This window comes from Schistocerca serialis, chromosome 4, assembly GCF_023864345.2.
Source record: "Schistocerca serialis cubense isolate TAMUIC-IGC-003099 chromosome 4, iqSchSeri2.2, whole genome shotgun sequence".
NCBI classification, from domain to species: domain Eukaryota; kingdom Metazoa; phylum Arthropoda; class Insecta; order Orthoptera; family Acrididae; genus Schistocerca; species Schistocerca serialis.
The window spans coordinates 716,813,882-716,840,114 of NC_064641.1; the positions used below are offsets into that span (position 1 = coordinate 716,813,882).

The 26,233-nt window shown below is 47.5% G+C and overlaps 1 protein-coding gene across 1 annotated transcript in view; it reads right to left on the reverse strand.

Annotated features, from left to right (window-relative positions):
- The window catches only part of LOC126473240 (protein FAM166B-like), a 296,487-nt gene that overhangs the window by 13,725 nt on the left and 256,529 nt on the right, over positions 1-26,233 (reverse strand). Inside the window, exons 2-4 of the mRNA XM_050100157.1 lie at positions 26,107-26,182; positions 22,373-22,583; positions 10,832-11,044 (exon numbers count right to left, since the gene is read on the reverse strand). Coding sequence (XP_049956114.1) covers positions 10,832-11,044; positions 22,373-22,583; positions 26,107-26,182 — 500 coding nt within the window. The remainder of the gene's footprint in view (positions 1-10,831; positions 11,045-22,372; positions 22,584-26,106; positions 26,183-26,233) is intronic.

A 26,233-nucleotide genomic window follows, 5' to 3' on the forward strand; every position in this document is an offset into this window, starting at 1 on the left:
GGAGGGTGTTGAGGGATCACAGACAGCGAGCCGAAAGATAGGAAATGTGGGAGGACCAGTACAGTTTTCTGCCAAACATAAGACCCAAGAATTTAGTGACGTCCGAAAACGGAAGGTTGACAGGTCCTAGATGTAAGGAGGGTGGAAGAAACTCCTTACGTCGCCAAAAATGAACACAAACGGTCTTACTGGGTGAAAAACGGAAGCCGGTTTCGGTGCTCCAAGTGTAGAGGCGATCGAGACATCCTTGAAGACATCGTTCAAGAAGGCTGGTCCGTTGAGAGCTGTAGTAGATCGCAAAATCGTCCACAAAGAGGGAGCCCGAGACATCAGGAAGGAGACAATCCATAATTGGATTGATGGCAATGGCAAACAGTACAATACTCAGCACGGAGCCCTGGGGTACCCCGTTTTCTTGGGAGAAAGTACGGGAGAGAGTAGTGTTCACCCGCACCCTAAATGTGCGCTCTGCCATAAATTCGCGAAGAAAAAGGGGCAGCCGACCTCGAAAGCCCCAAGAGAACAGTGTGCGGAGGATGCCTGTCCCCCAACAGGAATCGTATGCTCTCTCCAGATCAAAAAATATTGCTACCGTTTGGCGTTTCCGGAGAAAATTGTTCATGATATAAGTGGAGAGAGAAACAAGATGGTCAACTGCACAACGATGCTTTCGGAAACCGCATTGGGCAGGTGTTAAAAGACTGCGAGACTCCAGCCACCAAGCTAAACGGCAATTCACCACACGCTCCAAAAACCTTACATACACTACTCGTGAGAGAAATGGGACGATAGCTAGATGGGAGATGTTTGTCCTTTCCAGGATTCGGAACAAGAACGACGATAGCTTCCCGCCATCGTCTGGGAAAAGTACTGTCGGTCCAAATTCGATTATAAATGCGAAGGAGGTAACGCAGACTATGGGTTGATAAATACAGCGACATTTGGATGTGGGTACCATCCGGTCCTGGGGCGGAGGAGCGAGAAGAAGAGAGTGCATTTTGCAGTTCGAGCATGGAGAAAACAGTATTATAGCTTTAGCGATTTTGAGAGAAGAAAGCAAGAGGTTGCACTTTCGTTGCACGTTTCTTCGGGAGAAACGCTGGCGGGTAATTTGAAGAACTCGAAATCTCAGCAAAGTGTTTACCCAAGGAGTTAGAAATTGCGACGGGGTCCACTAACGTATCACGCGCGACTGAGCCCAGAGACCGGGGAGAAACTAGGCGCGCCTGATAACCGTCGAAGCCGACTCCAAACTTCCGAGGAGGGAGTGAAGGTGTTAAATGAGCTAATAAAGAATTTTCAGCTTGCCTTCTTGCTATCGCGGATGACGCGACGGCATCGCGCACGGAACTGCTTATAGAGGATACAGTTGGCCAAAGTAGGATGGTGGCGGAAAACGCGAAGAGCACGTCGCCGCTCACGTATTGCGTCACGGCATGCCTCGTTCCACCAAGGAACTGGGGGGCGCCGGGGCAATTCGGAGGTGCGCGGTATTGAACGTTCCGCAGCTGTAAGAATTACGTCGGTAATATGTGTGACCTCATCGTCGACGCTGGGAAAGTGACGGTCATCGAATGTCGCTAGAGACGAAAAAAGTGTCCAATCGGCTTGGACAAACTTCCAGCGTCGCGGGCGCATGTAGGGCAGTTGAGGCTGCAGTCTAAGGACACATGGAAAGTGGTCACTCGAGTGTGTATCATCAAGGGCGAACCATTCGAAGCGCCGAGCTAGCGGAACAGTACAGACCGAAAGGTCCGAATGAGAGAAATTTGTCGTGGAGGCAGACAAAAATGTACGGACCCCAGTGTTGAGGCAAACTAGATCCGCTTGGTGGAAGACGTCTAGCAATAGTGAGCCACGTGGACAAGGATGTGGAGATCCCCAAAGCGGGTGGTGGGCATTGAAGTCTCCAACCAGCAAATAGGGGGGTGGAAGCTGACCAAGAAGATGAAGGAGATCAGCTCGTGCCATTGGTGTGGACGATGGAATGTATACAGTACAAAGAGAAAAGCTTTATCCGGAAAGGGAAAGACGGACAGCGACAGCTTGGAAGGAAGTGTTTAAGTGGATTGTGTGATAATGGAGAGTATCATGGAGAAGAAGCACGAGTCCTCCATGGGCTGGAGTGCCTTCAACAGAGGGGAGATCAAATCGGATGGACTGAAAATGGGGGAGAACAAAGCGGTCATGGGGACGCAGCTTTGTTTCCTGAAGACAGAAGATGACCGGCGAGTAGGATCGTAAGAGGATCGACAATTCATCCCGATTGGCTCGAATGCCGCGGATATTCCAGTGGGTAATGGACATAGGGTGAACAGAAAATGGAGGAATGTGACCAAGGTTGCCGTCAACTCAACGACTGCTCAGAGCTTGCGACCGACAGCATGGAATGGCATTCAGCCGAAGGCAGAAGATCCTAATCCATAGGTTGTTCAGGAGCAGCTCCTGCCACCAGCGATCGGCCGGTTGATCGGCCGCCAGCAGTGCGCCTCGGCGACACAGAAGACGGCCGAGGGCGATTTCCGCCAGGTGGTGCTGTAGATGGGACACGCCTTGGCAGAGAAGAAGATGAACTGGGTTTCTTAGTAGCCTTCTCGGGAAATATGATGTTTAGATGAAGGAGGAACCGATGGTTGTGAAGTTGGCGTACGCAAAAAATCTCCACGAGTATGGTTTTTTTTCGAAGTCTTGGTATCTGACTTTTGGGCTCGAGATTTAGCAGAACCCGATGAAGGGTGAGCCATAGAGTGGACAGGCGAAAGTGGTGAAGTTGAACGGGCGATCTTTGCGCTGGCTGATCTGACGACCGTGGCACTAAAGGTGAGGTCGCAAGTCTGCGTGGCCGCCTCCTTTGTTGGCCGAGGAGAAGCAAGGACAGTGCTGTATTTTACTGTCTGAGGCATGGTGGGCTGTCGACTGGCGAATAATTTTCGAGCAGCAAAGGTTGACACCTTTTCCTTCACTCTGATTTCCTGGATGAGCTATTCGTCTTTAAAAACGGGGCAATCTCGAGAGGAAGCAGCGTGGTCACCCATACAGTTGATGCAGCGAGGGGATGGAGGTGGACAAGCACCCTCATGGGCATCATTGCCACACGAAACACATTTGGCCGGATTGGAACAGGACTGGCTGGTGAGATTGAACCGCTGACACCGATAGCAACGTGTAGGGTTTGGGACATAAGGGCGAACGGAAATTATCTCATAGCTTGCTTTGATTTTGGATGGGAGCTGAACTTTGTCAAATGTCAAATAGACAGTGCGGGTTGGAATGATGTTCGTGTCAACCCTTTTCATAACTCTATGAACAGCTGTTACGCCCTGGTCAGACAGGTAGTGTTGAATTTCTTCGTCAGACAATCCATCGAGGGAGCGTGTATAAACGACTACAAGCGAGGAATTTAAAGTGCGGTGCGCTGCAACCCGGACAGGGAAGGTGTGGAGCAGTGAAGTACGCAGCAATTTTTGTGCCTGGAGGGCACTGACTGTTTCTAACAACAAGGTGCCATTCCGTAATCTGGAACAAGACTTTACAGGACCTGCAATTGCGTCGACACCTTTCTGAATAATGAAAGGGTTGACCGTGGAGAAGTCGAGACCTTCGTCAGACCGAGAAACAACAAAGAACTGTGGCAATGATGGAAGAACTGTCTGTGGCTGAGACTCAGTGAACTTACGCTTGTGAGCAGACATAGTGGAAGGTGAGGAAACCATTGCGGAAGAATCCCCCATGATTACTGGCGTCTCCGATGGCGCGCTCCTCCCTTGTGGGGGCCCTCTCTGAGGGCACTCCCGCCTTAGGCGATTGTTCACGCCTCAGGTCACACCTCCCGACAAACGGACGGAGGGACCAATCGGCACTTTCGGAAGGTATCAGCTCGGGTAATCACCCCTCCCTGGGCCTGGCCGTTACCAGGGGGTACGTACGTGTCCTACCTGTCTACCCGGGGCGGGGAATTGCGCGTTACTCCGTCACCGGCTACGCACAAAAATGCGTCGGTCGGCCTTCAGACACGCACAGGGAGGAAGAAAGAGAAAGGGATAAACAAAAAAGGGAAAGGAAAGAAGAGGGTTCTCAAACGCCGCAGCAGAGAAAAGGGTAAAGAGAAGAGGTAAGGAAAAGAGAAGGACGAAGGACGGATGAAGACATACAAGCAGAGAAGGCGAAGAATGCGTTACATTTACGAGCGTCTGTCTCTAGACGTAGGCACAAACCATACTCCCAGAGGGGGAGAAAGGGAAGGAAAGAGCCAGAGGTGAGGGTGGGGGGGGGGGGCGAAGATGGGGTATAGGGAAGGATGCGGAAAAGGAAGGTATGCCACATTAGCTCGGGGTCCCGTGCTCACTATGCACGTATCCACAAAAGAGTTGTGGACCCCCTGGGGGGCTAGTTGGAGTTGTGGCTCAACCTGTATAATAACGCCAGAGTTATCGTTAATTAAAGTCCTTACGTCCTTTCTATTTAATTAACTGAAGTGGTGCTGTGCTCGAGGCTCGGGATTTGTATTCGTGAGGATGGGGTTCTAGACTTCACCTGGCCTTCTACCTTTGGTTATCTGTGATTTCCTTAAATCATTTAAGGAGTGTGTTGGTATGGTACCTTTTGAACAAGCGTGGCCTAATTATTTCCCCATCTGCTGTCCAATACGAGTTTCAATCTTTAATAATCTTGACATCGATAGGGCATTAAACCTCAATCGTCATTCCTTCATTTGTCTGATATCTGACTTAATGTATGTGCCTTGTTTCTTTTCAGCCACGTACTAGGCGAGATAGTAGTGGGCAAACAATTTTCAAATGGGCATGCAGGTGTTCAAAGAAAGGTTCTCATTTCCCTGAAAGAGAGTGTCATGGTCAAAACTAGAAGAAAAGTGCCTATATGTGTGACTGGATACCAAAATTTGTTGAGATATGGGTGGTTTCAGTTGTGAAAGGGCAGGAAAGGGGGGAGAAACAGGGCGGGAAAGGGGGAGGGAAACAGATATGCTCAGTAACATGATAGATGTCTACCAACTCCACAACGAAAGCACTGCAGCCATCTGGCAATGAGCAGAGTTGATTACATCCTGCATGAATGCAGGCAAAGCCAGTGTGGCCACCAACCATTGAACCATCAGTATAGATTAGTTCTGAACCCCAAAGCACACTTGGAACGGAGAAGAACTGGCAACTGAGGGCCTCATGTGGATCCTAAACTTTTGGATCTTGAGATATGACAGCTTTGGAGGGGGGGGGGGGGGGGTTGCTCAACAGAGGTGTACATGAGCAGGCCTGGAGAAGAGATTGTAGAGGGGAAAGCTGGATTTGAGCAAAAGGGGACTGCATATAACGGCGATCATAACACAAGACCTGGGCCGCCATTACAGAAGAGGGATCTCTCTGTCTGGAAAGAGGATATGGTAGTTTGGGTACTTCAGAGAGCAGCAGGTGCTTAATGCATAAGCTATAAACTGTTGCAGGTGCAACCTGCAATTGTGGAATCCCTGCCTTCACTAAGAGGCTGATTATGTGACTAGTCTGAAAGGCGCCAGCTGCCAGTTGTATCCGACAATGGTGTATCAAGTCCAAAGGTGATCTGAGCTGCATGAGAGTCTCCTGTAGTATGTATGATACTGGACCCTTGTTTTGTAGAGTTGTCCGTGCCTCAGTTGCTATTGTTGAGGCATTGGAAAGCTGTGAAGTGCCACCAACATGTTTGCTTTAGCTGATGAAGATGGGGAAGCCATGTTAACCAGGCATCAGAGACCAGTCCCAAAAAAGATGAGAGTCCACCACACTGAGCGACTGGGCATCAAGTTACAGGTCCAGACGGGGGCGCACTTTATGGCAACAATGGAAGTGCATAATACAGGTCTTGACAGCCGAAAAATGGAAGTACTGAGTGAGGGCCCAAGATAACACTTTGTATTGCTCTGTACAGTCTGCATTCAGGAAGGCCCATTGTGATGAACAAAAATAAATGCAAAGGTCATTAGCATACAAATAAGGAGACACTGAGTCCCACAGCCTCCACCGGACCACTGATAGCCACTAAAAAGAGAGACATTCAAAACAGAACCCTGCAAACACCACTCTCCTGCAGACAGGAGGTGCTATGGGAGGCGCCAATCTGTACCCGAAAAATGCAACATGAAGGAAAGTACCAGATAAAATCTGGAAGGTGGCCGAGGAGGCCCCACTCATTTAAGGTGGCAAGAATGGCACCATGTGGTATCATAAGCTTGATGCAGATCGTAGAAGAGTGAAACAAGAGTTGACACCAAGCGAAAGCTATTTGGATTGCAGATTCCAGGTGGACTAAATCATCTGCAGTACAATGGCCTCAGCGAAAACCACCCTAGGTCAAAGCCAAAAGATACCAGGATTTATGGATCCAATACAGCCTTCGACCCACCACATTTCCAAGTAACTTGCAGAGGACATTGGTTAAACGGATCGGACAATAACTGTCCATCACAAGAGGTGGTTTATCCGATTTCAAAAGTGGAATAACTTAGCTTTCTCGACAATGGGAAGGGAACTACTACTAGCTCCAGAGACGGTTAAAAAGGGCAAATATGTGACACTGGCTGGCTACAGAGAAGTGTTTAAGCATTTGGTTGTGTACCTGATCCAGTCTACGGCCGTGTCGGGGCAGAGAGCAATGGCGCTGGCGAATTCCTGCTCGCTCAATGGGGGTCATAAGGCTCCACATGTTGTGGAACGAAATATAAAGGGAGTTGTTCAAGATGTTTGAGAAGACAGAATATGGGCTGATAGTGGACAGACGCTGATACCTGGGCGAAATGACGTGCAAAATACCCAGCGATTGAGTCTGGACTAGTGACAATAACACCATTCAGAGAAACTCTCAGGACACGTGTAGGACATTAGCCAAAAAATGCGCCTGATCTTTGCTCATACGTGTAAAGAGAAAGTGTGTGGCACTATGGCGACGATAATCTTCCCAAGAAATCCTTTCTTGTGTTTAGTAAGATAATTGGCCCAGGTATGGAGACATTTAAAGCCCAGGAGGTCGTCAAGAGATGGATGCTGTTTGTAGTGTCGGACAACATGACAGCGCTCTTTGATAGCAGCAGCAATTTCTGAGGAACACAAAGCGATTGTTTTCAGTTGGGGAGACTTTGAGGAAAAGGGAATAGCTGATGTGGCTGCTTAAAGGATGGAATTGGTCAAATTCCATACAGACTCATCAGTGCTATTGTGTGGTGGAGTAGCTAGGATGGCAGCCAAGGAAAAGGTATCCCACCTGGAAGGACACCCAGGTGAATGATGCTGAAGGAAAGATAAGACAGTCGGAAAATGATCGCTCTTGCACAAATTATTGTGAACTCCCTAGTGAATGGAGGAGAGGAATCCAGGGCTTGAGATGAAACGGTGAATAACCGAGAAAGTGTTGTGTGCCACACTAAAGTGTGAGTGAGCTCCAGTGTTGAGGAAGCAGAATTGAAGCCCTGCCTACTGGTCTCCAACAATCCTGCCCCAGTCAGCGGTCGCACTATGTCCCCACAGAGTGCTATGGATATTAAAATCTCCAAGGAGAAGAAAGGGGGGAGGGAGCTGTCAAAGGAGGGCAACAAGAGCAGGAAGCTTAGGAGGCCAGCCTGGGGGGAGATTAAGATTGCGTATCATTACCAAAGAGTCAAAGCGGAACGGCCACCGTTTGCAGTGCAGTTTGAAGAGAAACCCAGGAACTAATAATGTTCTTGTGGACCAATGTACAGTTACCACCAAAGGCTGGCAAAGCCCTGGCAAGAAGGCTTGGAAACCATGAAGAGTCGATGATTAAGTACCCACAAAATGAGATTCCTGCAGTACAACACAAGCTACACAGTAGAGAAAAAGAAGAGACTGCGATTTCAGGAGGTGACGATAGTAACCACTATAATTCCATTAGAAGTGAGTACAGGAATCCAAATGGACGTCGAACAGACCAGAATCGATCATTGTTCGAGGCAGTGTGTCACTGGTAAGTGCAGAGCGATATCCACGAATGTAAGACAGGACCCTTGTTCAGAGGGAGGGGGTGACACTCCTTTAGAGGGCGAGAGTAGTTGTGGTTGGGAAGACAGTCACAACAATATCAGAATCCAAAAGAGAATGAGCGGCCTTTAAGTCCACAGAGTATGGGTCCCATGTCTGACTCAACGTAACAGGCTTATTGTCATGGAGACACTGGGGACAAGGCTTCTAGAAGTAGCCTCATCCCTGGCAGGTGCCAGTGAAGAGAGTTTCTTCTCTGGCCAATGAGAAGGTGTGGTTCCATAAGGAGAGGGAACTGGAACTGCAGGGAGAAGGGAAGGGAAGGGGGGACAGAATGGGGGTAAGGAGGGGGGGGGGGAGGAGGAGGAGGAGGAGGAACGGACGCCACAGCAGCAAAGGTACACGTTAAAAACACCAAGCTGAATTTCTGTTGGGCCTGAGAGTAGAATAGATGATCGAGTTTTGAATTCCTGAATCTTTTTTTCCTTTTTATAACTTGAGCAATCTGGCGAGTGAGGAGAGGGCGGGCCAAAACAGTTCATGCACTTGGGCAGTTGGACGCAAGGACTCTCCCACATGGAGACGGTGGTTGCAGTCATTGCATATAGGAGTCACCTCACATCGCAAAGACATGTGACCAAAATGGAGACACCAGAAACAGCACATGGGAGGTGGCATATAGGGCTTCACATCACAATGGTAAACCACACCCGAGTTTCTCAAAACAGGTATTGCCTTAGAAAGTGAGGATGAAAGTGCTGGTATCAACAAAGTTGTCCTTAGAAGATCTCTGGATTGGCGGTATGAAATGAATGCTGAGCTGTGTCAGATTAACCCTGAATTCCTCATCAGCATGAAAGACAGTGCTCTGGATCATATTAAAGGACTGGTGAAGAATAATGCTCACTGTGATGTCTGCTAAGCACTAACAGGCACAAAGCAAAGCCGATTGACTGGCAGGAAAGGGTTTAATCAGAAGGAACCAGATTGCATATTACTAAAGGTGTCAGCTTCACCAAACTTATCTTAGGTGTGTTTGGCGGTGGCGAAAATCTCCCTGTCTGTCCTGGAACAAACCAAGTAATGGGGAAGGGGCTTCACCCGTAGGCTGTGTGCCTGGCTGTCCTCCCAGACAGTTGCTAGGGAGGAAAACCGAGAAAGCAAAAGCAGAGAGAGAACTGTTCCTATCTGAAGAGATGGCTGCATAAGAGTGGCCAGAAGTATGGAGCTTAGCATGATTCGGTACCACTCACTCCAATTAGGGGCACAGCTCGTCGGTGCTTCCCAACTGCAGCAAGGGCAGTCTGGCACGGTGGTCGTTGCCAGGAGTTCCAATGTCCTGTCGCGATTGATAGAAATTAGAGTTAAAAATCAAGTAAGATGTAGGCTTGGAAATTCTTGCAACCAGCGAGGCGGACGTGACTGGACGTAGCTTATGTGTAATGTTGACTCGGCTAACAAGAGCGGACTATGCCGCATCACGAGGATCGAGAGCTGTTGCAAGACACAACCCTTGGACATCGGCGTGCGGCCTCACGTACTACCGCGTGACACACACGCAATGCTCAAGAGTACTGGAAACTTCTAGAACAAGTGGTGCTGGGTGCAATACCGCTATAAAAAGGTTAGCCGCCATATTCTGAAGGCAGTGATGGAGCAGCAAGTCAGTCGATCATAAATGGTTTAGCTGGAGTTCTGAAGCTGTGAGATCGCAGTGCAGTGCTGCATAACTACGAGGAGACTTATTTCCATGTAGTCAACATTTAGTCCGGCGCGCCCGCCTCTGCTATATCGGGACGTAAACTCAGGGAACTATGAGAATTACACTACTAAGAAGACAGTTAGTAGACTCTGTATATAGAACTGTTTATAAACCGGATGTGCCAGGGGTGCTTCGCCGGCCGGGTGGCCGAGCGGTTCTAGGCGCTACAGTCTGGAACCGCGCGACCGCTACGGTCCTAGGTTCGAATCCTGCCTCGGGCATGGATGTGTGTGATGTCCTTAGGTTAGTTAAGTTTAAGTAGTTCTGAGTTCTAGGGGACTGATACCCTCAGAAGTTAAGTCCCATAGTGCTCAGCGCCATTTTTGAACCAGGGGTGCTTCCAGTGTATATATCCTCATGCACTGATTTATGATTGCATCCAGTATACCCCGAGATCCCAGCCGAGTTCCGTATTGTAACTCATCCTACAGCCCTCTTTTCTGTGGAGGAGGTGCACAGAAGGAAGCCCACGAGACCGAGACCTCCTGTCAAGTAACTTCTTTGATGTGCATCCTTGCAGTCCTTCCACTCCCCCACAGGACTCGTCAGTGGGACACGACAGCCCGAAAAAGATGAGCAACCACTCCTAGGCATAGGAAGTGGTGACAACTCAAGTACTAGAAGTGTAATCCCTGTGTTGTCAGGGGGCTCAACCAAATGGATCTCTAATGGCTCCACCACATGGACTGGCTCCCATGCAGGTGGCCTAGTGGGATGGTTGGGAGGGAAAGGAGAGGAGAGGAGAGGAGAGATGAGCCCACACTAGAGACGCTAGAGAGGGAGTTCTTCCCCAGATGGGTCACACTACGCAAATAATGTACAAAGAGTGGTCAAACCCCAATCGGGGCACAAAAAAAGGGAGAGCAGAAACACAAGACCAGTATGTTAAGGAATAGTGGAACTGCCAAAGGTAATCACAAACTGAGAAAGAGGGGTAGGCAGGAGAGGGAGGAGCTGGGATGAGAAGGAGTGGACATGGGGAAGGGAATGCAGCTGGGGAGAGAATAGAGGCTGCAACAGCTCTGTGCACACCATTCATGTAGCCACCAAAGAGCTGTGGGCACAACCTAAGGGGATGCAGCGTTACCTTTGTACTTGTGGTCGGCCTCGTACTGGCGGATGGCGGCGCGCACCTCGTCCCTGGAGCGGATGCAGGGCGCCTTGGGGGCGCTGCGCGACCGGTGCGCGCGCTCCCTCTCGCGGCGCGCCGCCTCCTGCGCCAGCCGCCTCGAGAACTCCGTCACGCTGTCGTCCGCCGCGCGCCGGAACGACGTGCCGTACCGGAAGTGCATGCCCGGATGTAGCCTGCACACACACACAGCAGGGGCGCGCTCCAGCACTGTAGGGCATACGATAAGTCACCAGGCCAGCCAGAACAGGTGGATTTTCTTTTTGTTAAATTGGAATCGAAAATTGCTCAGAGAAATCTAAAAATTGTGAACCATTTATCACACAGACTGGTATTTACGAAGCTGTCGCTTTTCTCTCTCTAAGCCACAAACGACACGTTTGACTAACACAACTATGTCGCACTAACATGATAATGATTTCGTAGATATGCTTCGTCTAAATGAAGCACTTAGTGGCAAAATGAATGGAAAGTTTCATTTGTGAGAAAACATTAAGAGAACAGTCACATTGGAAACAACGTCCAGGGTTTGGATAAAAATGTGGAAGCACCAAAAACACAACATTACCACGCCTAATACTGTGTAGGAAACATGTTGTCATTCAAAACATCTTCCAGTCACCCTGGAATGGATAAATGCAGGTCCTTAATGGGTTTCAAGGAAATCTTAAACCATTATTGCTGCAAAATAATGGCAAGTTGAGGTAACAAAGGTGGAGGTGGCTAGCGATGACGCACCCATCTCTCCAAAGCAGATAAAGGCTTAGTAATATCAAGAATTAGTGACTGCTAGCAGGGGTGATGTGGCAGTTCATCTTTGCGCTCACAAAATCAGTCTTGTATGATCCGAGCTGTGTGAACAGGAGGGCTGTTATTCCGGAACACAGGATCACCACAGCGAACAAACATAGTACAACGGGATGGACTTGTTCAGCCAAAATGGTCACAGAATCCTTGGCAGTAGCGCGACCTTGCACGAAATGGCTGTCCAAATCCCCACCAACCCTCCGTTAGTTTTCATTCCTGGATTGAAAACTCTGCCAAACATTGGAAACAGCAAGGAACAATAATTATCCGACCAAATGATTTTCTTACATTGTTCTACAGTCCAGGTTTTATGACTCCGGCACCATGTTTCGGGTTACGGGCATTTCCACCGCTGATTCATGGTTGTAAAATTACAGCTCTCCCTTCAATTCCCTATATCTCGAGCGGTAGTTAAATGTGTGTATTATGCTATTTGAATGCTTAAGAATTTTATTTGTTGGCTATACGAAAACCAAAATGCTTGGCCAAATATTTTTAGCATAGTGATGATTAAACGTCCGTGACGTTTATAGATCAAAACTATATATGTATATGGGTATTGTAGCTAAAAGATTGCTGTGTCTTCCTCAGAATCATATCCAGAAAAATTATATTTGCGAAGTTATGTAAGGGAACAGCAGAAAAGTAGACCAAGTTCACTTCTACTTTTCTGAAATACCTTTTCATTGCCTAGATACACTATGTGATCAAAAGTATCCGGACACCTCCCAAAATATACGTTTTTTTCATATTAGGTGCATTGTGCTGCCAACTACTGCCAGGTACTCCATATCAGCAACCTTAGTAGCCATTAGGCATCGTGAGAGAGCAGAATGCGGCGCTCCGCGGAACTCACGGACTTCGAAGGTGCTCAGGTGATTGGGTGTCACTTTTGTCATATGTCTGTACGCGGGATTTCCACACTCCTGAACATCCATAGGTCCACTGTTTCCGATGTGATAGTCAAATGGGAACGTAAAGGGACGGACGGCCGACAGTTGAAAAGGGTCGTAATGTGAAAGCCAAACGACGCCGTAAGGAGCGTAAATATTGGACCAGGGTGTATACGTGGACAAGGAAAAAAATTCCCGGATTTTTCCGGGATTTCCCTGTTAAAAATACACTTTCTCCCGGATGAAAACACTTTTTCCGCGTTATTAAGTGACAGTATATTTCCCCTCGGAACTGTAAAACTTATCAATCCTTTTGAATGGTTATGTTTTTATATACTGGCGTATAAATTCCCGGCACTTTAGAAAACTAAACTCAGGGAAGAAAATCCCTTTTGGAAAAATTTTTGATGTGCAGCAACATGTACGCCGCATATTTTCGTATTACGAAAGTATAAATTCGAATTCCACCAAATACCGCATGTTACTTTCCGAACCAGTGTAATCGAGATTGCGATGCGCTTTTGTAAGCCAGTCATAGCTCATGTCACGTGATCTCACCAGCCGATGACAGCGGATATTCAGATCCCAGGACACGTGATGTCAACTAATAGCAACATCAAAAACAGCACGGATACACAAACAGGAAAAGTTAATGTTTTAAATTAATGTACATAGTATTGCTATAAGAAAAGCACTATTTTCACATATAACATTGGTCTCTAAGGTTAATAAGCTGCAAGGGAAGCTAAGCTTTCACATATAGTGTTGATATTTTTTGCGCGTGTTACACTTTAAGATAGATCACACGAATGTTCCAGGAAAATTTTTATCCGAGTCCACTGACTTGTCCTCAAAGTTTTCTGCAAATAATTTAGCTACCACAGAGGAGAAAGAGTTTCTCGTGGCACTATATCAATTTGATCATAAAAACGACATGAATGTCTGATCTTCTAGGCTCGAAATACTTCTAAATGGCTCGTCATCAAACGCTCTGTGCGAGAATGTACATTGAATTTCTTAAATCACATAGTTCAACTTGCGTCAAAGGAAATTTACTTTAAAAGTAACGCTTTTCAATCCACCATTCCCAATATTTTCCCGCTACCAGTTGGAAATAGATTCGTTTCAGTAGTCGCCAGATAAGAGGCGCCACCGCGCTTTGGCAGCTACTCTGACGCAGGAAGCCCGTATGTTCGTACGTGTAAAACATTAAAAGATCTTACATTATGTCATAAAAGAAACAAGACATCAGAGGATACTCCAAGAGCATCGGAATTTCGTGAACCATACTAAAATGGCACATTTAATGTGCATACTTAAAGAGCACATTCGTATATCCATATTCCCAAAGAAGTAGGCCTCGACCTGATATCAAGCTTTTCAGTGTGGGTTTCGGGATGTATATTTTCTTGGAGTACCAGTACTGTATTAACTCATCTTTGATTCTTTATTATGGCATTATGCCACATGTGCTAGAAGATGAAAATGTGCCCTAGAAATGCAGCGAGCAGTTGAAATTAGCTGATAGTATGGAACTAAACACTTAGTTTCAAACACATTGACTTCCTTGTTCTGCAAGAGGATTAGTGCATGACTGTCAGAAAAGTGGAAATAAAATAAAATCTGAAACTAACAACATATATTAGCCTTCCGTAATTATGTGACTATTTTAAGTCACTTGATAGCTCCTGGCCACAGAAATCCGTTTTGTTTTCACTTGACATAAGAGCAGTAAACGAAGAGGAAACAGCAAAATCACTAAATGTAAACACGGGTCACGTGGAGACTACACACATTCCCACTATAACTCAGACTGCTCTGCGCATCAGCCGCGGATCTACGATATTTCCGAACCGGGGCAATACTAAGATAGTATTCCTGGAATTCTAAAAAATTCCCGGGTTTTTCCCAGATGAAAAAATTCCCGGGTTTTTCCCGGATGAAAAAATTCCCGGGTTTTTCCCGGATAAAAAAATTCCCGGGTTTTTCCCGGATAAAAAAATTCCCGGGTTTTTCCCGGATAAAAAAATTCCCGGGTTTTTCCCGGGTCGTATACATCCTGTGGACGATTGAACAGTGGAAAAACGTTGTGTGGAGTGACGAACCACGATAAACAATGTGGCGATACGATGTCATGATGCGGGTATGGCGAATGCCCGGTGAACATCATCTGCCAGGGTGTGTAGTGCCAACAGAAAATTTCGGAGGCGGTGGTGTTACGGTGTTGTGTTTTTCATGGATGGGGCTTGCACCCCTTGTTGTTTTGCGTGCCGCCATCACAGCACAGGCCTACATTGATGTTTTAAGCACCTTCTTGCTTCGCACTGTTGAAAAGGAATTCGGAGATGGCGATTGCATCTTTCAGCACACTCTAACACCTGTTCGTAATGGATGTCCTGTGGCGGAGGGGTTACATGACAATAACATCCCTGTAATGGGCTGGCCTGCACAGAGTCCTGACCCGAATCCTATAGAACACCTTTGGGGAGGGGGGGGGGGCGGGGGGTTTGGAACGCCGACTTCGTGCCAGGCCTCACCGACCGACATCGATACCTCTCCTCAGTGCAGCACTCCGTGAAGAATGGGCTGCCATTCGCCAAGAAACCTTCCAGTACCTGATTGAACGTATGCCTGCGGGAGTGGAAGCTTTCATCAATGCTAAGGGTGGACCAACACCATATTGAATTCCAGCATTACCGATGCAGGGCACCACGAACTTTTAAGTCATTTTCAGTCATGTCCGGATACTTTTGATCACATAGTGTAGGCTGGCGATCTTAATTCCATTAGACAAACCATTTTGTGAACTTTGTACAGAAAGGTCCAAGATTCAGTATTATTCCATTTTGCTGCGTTTATTTCTAACAATTAGAAAACTCTTAGGGAAATGAACTAACAGTCTGGTTTCCATATCCATTAGTCATACAAGACTGTCAAATCCTGTAAAAGGGATAACACTATATCACAGTTGTGGAATGTAGGCACATTTATGACGTGTATACTATATGCACAATTCCCCTGTAACAATGGTATAGGTGGACTTTCCCGTGACAGGACTATCTGTTCTGTTGGTGTATAGTGTTGTAAGTGAAGCAGTTGCTTAAGTTATGTAAAATCGTGCCCAAAACGGATACAAAGTGTGCTAAAAAGCTACAAGTGCGTTTCAGTGCCGAGGAAGATACATGTAATTGACAGTGTCAAAGACATATAGCTGACTTTCTTCGCTGCGAACAAGTCTGGAGCGAATAATCCAACTCGCTATCAATCCATTTCGTTTCGGCTGCCAACAAACCCAGGAGTTACCTATCTTTTTCAGCACAAGTTCCATGAATACTGTACACAACCTATACGTTAACTCTTTGGTTAAAGTAACGAAACTTTCTTTAAAATTGAATCCCAGACGGCATGTATGGACTGAATAGTTAATGTGCCTGTGGCTTCGCTTTCTGGAAGAACTTCTTATTTAACTTCTACTTTCCCGCCGACGCAAAACGTCATGCCCTGTTCGCCCAGTGAAAAGTTCCTGCTCCTGGAAAAATCCGGCTAATTATGTTTATGGCATTCTGTCCGAATTGCATGTTGTTAATCACTTCCACGAGGAAAATAATGCAGTACTTTATATAATTATTGATCTAATTAAAAAATGAAAATGCAAGTTGTAACACAAGAGTATTTAAGTGAGGAATTGTGTACATGTTTCGAGGAGGGGGCAAATATCTGGATGTTATTCATCCAGTATTTGAAAGAGAGCACTTAGCGACGTTCTAGAAATTTTGCACATAGTTTCAAACTTTTGTTTTCTCGCTGCCACTTCGTGCAGCAAAACTTCATCAGGCATGACTTTTTCATTTATTACTTCTTTACTGCTAACCATTTGTCACACATATTGGAGACATGTATACTGTAGAGGTAACAGCAAAATTATGTCATTGCAGAAGCATGGTTCAGGAGATATGGTGCATGATGGGTGGTTGATTGGTTGATTGACTGGGCGGCGACGGGGGGGGGAGGACCAAACAGCAATGTCATCAGTCCCATGATGTAAGATTATGAACTAAAGGAGGAACAACACGAACAGCACAGTCCAGTCGACGGGAAAGGAAAATGGGCAAATGACGAGGCAAAAGGAACGTTGGGGTGGCAGGAAGAGTAAAGAACAGGAGGGCGCGGAGGCCGGTGGGGAAAGGCGATAGCAAGGGATGTCCCAGAAGCGCCATGTACAATTGGGCACCAGCATCACCGCCCACCCATCCCAATCCCCACACCATACCGCACCATGATGAAACGCCTGGGACAACACCAAGTGAAGGAGACACAAGGAAAGTGGAAACAAAACGGCACAAAAGATCAAACAAAATGTAGGGGGAAAAAAGGGGAAAAAAACCTGGCTGGCATGGAGGAAGGGTTCGCATACCAATGTCAATCGCCTTTCCCCACCGGCCTCCGCGCCCTCCTGTTCTTCACTCTTCCTGCCACCCCAACGTTCCTTTTGCCTCGTCATTTGCCCATTTTCCTTTCCCGTCAACTGGACTGTGCTGTCCAGTTCCAGAAAGAAACTCTAGGCACTTTAATCACGGAGGACAGACCACTTTCCCGAAGAAAACAGCGGACATAACCATGTGAGGGTCCCCACTAACACCCAGGACAAGAAAGGTGTGAAGGGCCAAAAGGCAGGGCAGTTTGGTAAAATGTGTCTCGCTATAGTGGAGGGGGGGGGGGGGCTGCAACTACAAAGGGAAAAGGCAGCTCATTATGGAGTAAAAAGTTCATGGGTCAACCTGGTATGGCCGATACAAAGATGGCAGAGGGTGGTAGAATCCTAATGGGAGAGCTGGAGGCAACAATGCCACATGGTTAGAGTCCCCCTGATCGCAGGAACGTTATTAGACAGAAGTACAGTACTGTCCTCCATTCAGAGGGGAAAACGCCTTGAAGCCAAATAACGTTAAACACCCAGAGGAGATATTGTCATTGTGGAGGACAGAGGTGTCTAAGCAATTGGCTATGGATGGAATCGGGGTCATGGGATGAATCGTGGGAAGTCGAGTGGGCCAGAAGTTCCCATTCAGCAAAAGGTTCATTGCAGGATTCCACCTAACTAGGGACAAAATATAAGTGGGAAACATCAGCCCACTATTTCTGGAGGAGGAGGCTTATGCCGATGTCACAGTAAAATGGGTCAGAAAGTGTTCTGTGAGAACCGTTGGATCCATAAAAAGACCAAAAACAAGGCAAGGCCCAGGATGTAAGACTGCCGCTGGCAACCTTGGAAGGTACAGAGCTAACCACAGAACTGTAACGAATGGACGGAAGAACCTATATAGGAGACAAAGCATTCCTAACACTCCTGCTTGCTCTGTTTGGCCGGCAGGAGTGGCCGTGCGGTTATAGGCGCTACAGTCTGGAACCGAGCCGCCACTACGGTCGCAGGTTCGAATCCTGCCTCGGGCATGGATCTGTGTGATGTCCTTAGATTCGTTAGGTTTAATTAGTTCTGAGTTGTAGGTGACTGATGACTTCAGAAGTTAAGTCGCATAGTTCTTAGAGCCATTTTTCTCTGTTTGATTAAATAATGGGAAGAACTGGGTATTGGGAGGCGGAAAAAAATGGAATGTGGTCACTATTGCAGAGGTCATTGTGCGGTGACCAGCGTAACAGAAGGAGAAGTTGAGGGAAAGTAGGCACTGAAATGGGTAGTGGGATTATCATTAAGAAGGCACAGTTCGTGCACAAGAAGTTGGTCTCTGAGGAGATTCTTAGTAAACAAAAAGGCTCTGTTCCACAGGGGGTGATGGGCATTATAATCCACTAGGAGGAGGAAGGGAGGAGGCAGCTGCTGATGGAGGGAAGTTAGAGCAGCAGGCATAGGTGGCTTGTCAGAAGGGCAAGAGAGATTGCAAACCGTGTCTGCAGAGTCCAAGTGGACTAAGATGGCAATCACTTCCAATTTGGTACAACTGGGGATCCAGGTACTAACAAGGAAAGGACCAACGTGCAGACGCCACCAGAAGCTCTCGAAAGGCCAATCCCGTACCGACAGAAAGCGTGGAACCCAAGAGGGGTCAGTGAGCGAGCATCAGAAGAAGGAAATAAAGGTTCCAATTCCAGAAAGTGACTGCATTATCTGTTACAATTCCATTGAATAAGCACAGAACAAGTATTCAAATGGAAGTTGAATGGTCCAATATCAGTCACGCTGTGGGGTCACCATCCATAATCAACGAGGGCAGCGTGACATCCATAAACAAGAGGCCTGACTCAAGTTGCCAAGGGGGGTCGGCGTCTCTGAGGGCATCGGAGGCTGTTTCTTCTTCTTCTTCCTCTTCCATAGATCAAAGGCGACCTTAAGCCACACAGAGTTTGGGTCTTGCAGCGAACTTGTGGCAATTGGCCTCCAGGCGAAGACGCCAAAGGCGGGATCCCTGGAGAGAGCCCCATCACTGACTGGTGTTGAAGGAGGGGGACACTTTTCAGATCGAGTAGGAGTGGCACTCAGAGCAGAAGACGTGGCAGCTGTTGGGGAGGGGGAGAGGAGGGGGGACTTGGATAAGGTTGGTCGGTGGGATGATTAGAGGGACTGAGCTACTATGTCATCAGTCCATAACTGTAGATCAGACAGTCTACTGTGCAAGACCCAGTGGAAGAGAACCCCAAGGTATACGAAAGGGCGACAAGGATCAAAAGGAAAAAGGGAAACAGAGCAAGAGAGGAAGGATTTGTGTCCCGTCCCATCTATGGAGAAGCCAGAAGCCCCTGAAAGCAGAGTACAACGAGGCGACCCTCGCCACTTTACTCAGAAACTTCCAAGGAAAGACTAGGAACACAGAGAGACAAAAGATGAGCAAGCCTAACAGACCACCCAAGGGGGAAGAAGATTAAAAGAGCAGGTAGGGGGAGGACCAGGCACAACGGCTATGCTGGTTTCCCAGAGTGACTCATACGTCTCATACACTCATGTCTTACGAACAGGTTTCAACACTGACGTGGAGGACAAACAATCGACACAACACAGTATCCAAGCTGGAGTACCCCAGGGGAGCATCTTTGGGCCTATCTTGTTCAGCCTCTACATTAATGACTTTACAGACGGCATCCAGAACTGCCAAGCCTTGGTTGGAACGATGGCGTATTAAATTCGACAAATGTGAAGCATCTTGGGTTGTCGGGTGTTCTGCCGGATATCAGCGTCGTACTTGCACGATATTTCGGTCACGTAGCTCGAGACCTTCATCAGGTGCGACCTGAGACTGCTCCTCGAGTGGACCTGGTCCAGTATTTATGCCTATGGCCTTCCCCCTCCACCAACGGCTGCAGGCGCTTCCTCTGTGGTCCGCGCCCATTCCCTGTGACCTGCTGGAGCGTTGCTGCTCCGTTTTCCGTCCGCTGCGGTTCTAGGTGTTCCCACTGCGGTCCGCGCCCACCAAACCCGCTCCTGGGGGTTTCATCTACTGTCTGGGGGCCCATTCCCTGTGACCTGCTGGAGCGTTGCTGCTCCGTTTTCCGTCCGCTGCGGTTCTAGGTGTTCCCACTGCGGTCCGCGCCCACCAAACCCGCTCCTGGGGGTTTCATCTACTGTCTGGGGTACCTAGAACCGCTCCTATAGGGTATTTTTCTGCTGGTGTACTTAATGATTAACATACTGTATATAGCATACATGGAAACGATATGTCATCTTTGCATGATATTTTCATTTTATATTTTTTGTTAAATATCAGAAAGATTTGGCTGCCTAATGATTTTATTAGGTGGTTAATTTGGGGGAGGGGATCAAACAGCGAGGTCATCGGTCTCATTGTATTGTGGAAAGATGGGCAAGGAAGTCGGATGTGCTGTTTGAAAGGAACGATCCCTGCATTTGCCTCGAGTGATTTAGGGAAATAACAAAACCTAAATCAGGATGGCCAGACGCGAGTATGAACCGTCGTTCTCTCGAATGCGAGTCCAGTGTGCTAACCGCTGCGCCACCACGCTCGGTAATGATTATATTGTGTGCAGATGAATTTGATGGTGGGAAGTGTATTCTGAAATCAATCAGGTATGCACTCTATAAACGTTTACGTAAGAGAAAAATACTATGCATAAAATACGCTGAAGAGCAAAGAAACTGGTACACCTGCCTAATATCATGTAGGGCCCCCAGGAGCACGCAGAAATGTCGCAACACGACGTGGCATGGATTCGACTAATGTCTGAACTACTGCGGGAGGGAACCAACACCGTGAATCCTGAAGGAATGTCCATAAATTCGTAATAGTACGAGGGGGTGGAGATTGGGGTGTCACCGCCAGACACCACACTTGCTAGGTGGTAGCTTTTAAATGGGCCGCGGTCCGCTAGTATACGTCGGACCCGCGTGTCGCTACTGTCAGTAATTCAGACCGAGCGCCGCCACACAGCAGGTCTAGAGAGACTTACTAGCACTCGCCCCAGTTGTACGGACGACTTTGCTAGCGACCACACGGACGGAGACACTCTCATTTGCCGAGAATATAGATAGGATAGCCTTCAGCTAAGTCAATGGCTACGACCTAGCAAGGCGCCATTAACAGTATATTGCATGTATCTAAAGAGTCTAACTTGTATCGCCAAGAGCGATGTACACCAATGATGGATTAAAGTTAAGTATTCCAGCAGCTACGTACTTTTCTTTATAGCATTCATTACGTATCCTGTTTCAGACCTCACGCCAGCCTGCGTGAGTTTAAGCGTGTGCCTTTCGGTTACCCGTCACTGTGGACTGGCTGTCTTGTCAGTCCACAACAGAGATCTTTTCTGAACAGCACGTTGCAAGCATCCCATATATGCTCAATAATGTTCATGTCTGGGGCGTATGGTGGCCAGTGGAAGAATTTCAACTCAGGAGAGTGTTAATGGAGCCATTCTGTAGCAATTCTGGACGGATGGGGTATCGCATTGTTATGCTGGAATTGCTCAAGTCCGTCAAAATGTACAATGGACATGAATGTATGCAGGTGATCAGACAGGATGCTTACGTACGTGTCACCTGTAAGAGTCGTATCTAGACGTAACAGGGGTCCCACACCAATCCAACTGCACACACCCCAGACCATACAGAACCTCCACGAGCTGGAACAGTCCCTTGCTGACATGCATGATCCGTGGATTCATGAGGTTGTTCCCATACCTGTACACGTCCATCCGCTCGATACAATCTGAGACGAGACTCTCCAGTCCAATGTCGGTGTTGACAGCCCAGGCGAGGCATAAAGCTGTGTGTCGTGCAGTCATCAGTGGTGCATGAGTGGGCTTTCGGCTCCAAAGCCCATATCTATCTTTCACTGAATGGTTCGCACGCTGACGCTTGTTGATGGCCCATCATTGAATTTGCTGAAGGGTTGCACTTCTGTCACATTGAACGATTCTCTTCCGTCGTCATTGGTTACGCTCTTGCAGGATCTTTTTCCAGCCGCTGCGATGTCTGAGATTTTATGTTTTTTAGGATTCTTGATATTCATAGTACATTCGCTAAATGGTTTTACAGGAAAGTCCCCACGTCATCGCTATCTCTGAGATGCTGTGTTCCATCGCTCGTGCGCCTACTAGGTCACGTCTGCCATTGTAGCAGCACTAACCGATCTAACAACTGCGACAGACACTTGTTGTCTTATAGGCGTTGCCGACCGCAGCGCCATATTCTGCCAGTTTACATATCTCTATTTGAATACGCATGCCTATACCAGTTTCTTTGGCGCTTCGGTGTATTCGAATGCCTGACATGTACTCAGTTAAAGATGGGCAGTTGAGCAGAGCAGTCCGACGTGACATGGTGAGGCAGCTTAGTTACCTGTGTAGCCGAGGATGTAGCGGCGCGGCCGGTGCTTGACGTCCAGCGCCAGGTCGCGCGTCTGGCCCTGCTCGCGCACCCCGGCGCCAGTCGCCTCCGGGCCGGGGCTCGGGCTGTGGCGGCCGTTGGTGCCGTTCTGCAGACTCGCGGGCTCCCGCTGGTGGTACGGAGCGTGCCTCAGCGAGACGCCCTTCTCCTTCATCTCCTGGGCCACAGAAGCACACATACCTGTGTCAACCCGTGGCATGTGAAGTCCAGCTCCGTCGGAGTACTCAACTGTGGGTACTACATGAGAAGACACCCACACCCACACCCACACCCACACCCACACCCACACCCACACCCACACCCACACCCACACCCACACCCACACCCACACCCACACCCACACCCACACCCACACCCACACCCACACCCACACCCACACCCACACCCACACCCACACCCACACCCACACCCACGTCCACACCCACACCCACGTCCACACCCACACCCACGTCCACACCCACACCCACGTCCACACCCACACCCACGTCCACACCCACACCCACGTCCACACCCACACCTACAGGGTGGTCAGAAACAAGCTGAAACGCTTGTAATAGTGTTGCCACAGTAGTAACACGGTTCCCGTTAGATCACCAGAAAGCATTCTCAGACTTGGATGGGTCGCCGTCTGGATCTGCAGTGTGTTTTTGATAAGTGGGGTGCACTCAGCCCTTATGAGCCCAATTGAGGAGCTACACGACTGAGAAGGAGCGACACCGGTCACGAAAACTGACAATGGCTGGGAGAGTGGTGTGTTGACCATATTCCCCTCCGTATCAGCCAGCATCCAGTTACGCCTAAGGGCTGAGGATGACACGGTGGCGGGTCGATATTCTTGGGCCTTTAAGACCTGTTCGGACAGTGTTTTTTGTAAGGTTGTTTAGGGCAGGTTGTGCTGAAAAATAATTATTCAGAAAAAAAAATTCGGTACGTTGCGCCAGTTCCGTGTTAATCAGAAATGTAGTTGCCCAGTCAGGCTGTCGTGCGCGCAAATTCAAGCATCCCGCCATAGACGTTGTCGCCAAACGTGTTCTTCGTTTAGTTTCATAAAACCAAACGAGACAGCGATACAATAATTGGACATGAGGCGATAGTAAGGATCAATCTGCGCCAAAGGCTGAGCAGCCTCTTGCGCTATCATCTACGCTATGAGAACAACTGACACTAATTGTATCTGGCTAGCCACTTTAATTTGCACGTGCAACGGCCCGATAAGCCAATCTGAATGTTAATAACTCAAACTTTGCAACATACAGATTTTTTTCTCAACAATTCCTTCCAAGCACAGTCTATCCTGAACACACAAGTTTTTCTGACTCTTTCTGACTACCCTGTATATTTTACACCTATGGGCGTCTGGAGAAATTTATGCAAGAGGGGGAGGGCGGCAGGATTCTAGAATATCTTTTATATCTGAAAGCCTGAGAAATTTATGTTTATTACTAACAAAAATAAGTAGCAAAAATTTCAGTGATTAATACTGCTCAGAAGGAAGAAGCAGGATATAAACTTTAAAAACGCTTATTCAACTTATGCGACATGTAACACTTTGTTTAAGAACATCTGGTGACGTTAACGAATTTATTACATTTGTATTACTTGTCTTTCTTCAACATTAAGAGGCTTAATTAAAGATTAATAAAATTTTTTTCCAGAGTTGCATGCTTTGGATTGTTAGCATGAAGTGTAACGCAGCATTGGACGAGATGAATGGGGGAACCTCCCAAAACATTTACGAGTTGTTCCTGTGTACCATCGACTCTAAACGGCCTATATAACTCAACGAAGATGAGCCCCATCCCTGCTTCCCGCCCCCCTCCCCCCTTCCCCCGCTCCTCCAATCTGACATGTTATTGTCCAGTCATGCAAAATGGACAGCTGAATTCGTAATTTTATGACTATTTTGCTCTTTGTTGCGTCCCTTGTAGTTTGAGGTCACATATGAGATTTTTTCGACCTTATTTTTTCTCGCTTTTTGCCTCTCTGCTAGCACAAAAAATGGTATTTCCTCTCTTCAGATGATGCGTCTGCGTTCGTCACTGAAAAAACCTGCAGATATAGTAAGATCGTATGCTTCAGAACCTACTGCATACTTTGTGCTGTTATAAAAAAATATGGCATCACCAAGCAATGACAGGTCTTTTTCGACCACATAAAAATGTGTCAACTATTATTGTGATCAAGTTGGCAGCAGAATGCCAGGGTATTCTCGCTAAAGTTGGAAACGGATGTTGGGCATGGATACTCAGCTATGTTTTTTTTTTAAATTATGCTGCTAAAAGGTTCAGGAATTATGCCAGCGTGTTGGAACTTTTCCTTATCTAGAGCTCCATAATAACTGTATGAGCAAGGGACCGAGAATAGCTCAGGAAGTATATTTTCGCAATTGTCCGTGAGTCTCTATATCAGTCTTTGATGCGGAACAACGCCCAAATCACCACCGCGTCAAAGGAAAGGTATAGTTTGTGAATTCTGGACCCCCACATACCCAGAGGGAACAAGTGCTTCCTCTTACTGCCGTTACTCCCCTCCTCCCTCCCTCCCCCCCCCCCACCCTCTTTCGCACCCATATGCTTACACCGTACACTGTGTGATGGATGGCATCTCTTAACCGCTGTCACTCCCTCTTTCTTACAGTTCCGTTCGCGGGAAGAACGACTGTTAGTACACTTCCGTGAGACTAGATCTGATTTACTTTTAATTATCACCCTGAAGAAAATAAAGTTATGTAGAGTGCGAACAAAAATTGTCCGTATCTGCGCAGACAGCGTGCTAGTGGTGTTGGTGCGGTTTGACAGCTGTACAGACACGAACGCATTATTTCCCAAAATTTGTAAGCTATAGGTAGGTACTTTGCAAACGATCGTATTGACAGTTTATGTTAGTATAACCAATAATCCGACGCATACAGCGTTCAAAGCAGTATACAGTACACTGAGCGATTCAGCTGGGTTTTACGCAACCTGTAACGCCTTCAAAAACCACGCACGACATTTTCATATTCTGTCGCTCTTTACGTACGAAATATTAGTCCTACAGAAAAAAATTAATAGGGTCTTTTTGTACGAAATTTTATTTAGTTAAATTTTGTAGCAGAACACGTTTTCGTTGGAGACAGCGGTCTTAGAGTTATTCAAGAAAAACGAGCCTGAAGGTCAGTTTTGTACGTTTTTCTTGCATAATTCGAAAACTAGTGCTTCTAGCGAAAACAAAATTTAAACACATTGAATTTCATACAAAAAGTTCCGGTTCATTTTTTTTGTAGAACTAGAAGTTCGCATGTATTGAGCGAGAGAATATGAAAATGATGCGTGTGGTATCTGAAGGCATTATGGATTGCATAAAACCCACAGGTAGGGGCAGCCAAAACACCTTATACAGAGTATGTTGATCTTTAGGGTCTCAACAGTATTGTATAGCTAAGATCTGCTTAGAGGGAGTTCATATGCCATGACATTTGAAAAGGAATAAATCGATTACTGCCCTCAGCTGAGTTCCGACGTCCAATTGAAACTTTAGTCCTGGATGACGTGGTAAGGCCTAAACCCAAAGCTCCTGGTCTGCGTTGTTCCACTGTGCACTTCGCCTCGACCAGACACACTCCTCTAAACAAAGTGTTGGCCGCGTAAGTGGGTCAGAGGAAGGGGAAGCGCGGGTGCGGTGCCGCGTCGCCGGCTCACCTTTATGATGTCCTTGGTGTTGGCTCCGTAGCGCTTGCCGAAGCGGAACTTGAGGGTGGGGCAGTGCCCGGTGTACCTGAAACAAAAAACAATCTCTGTGCCTCAGTGCGTTCTGCACGCAGGGCAG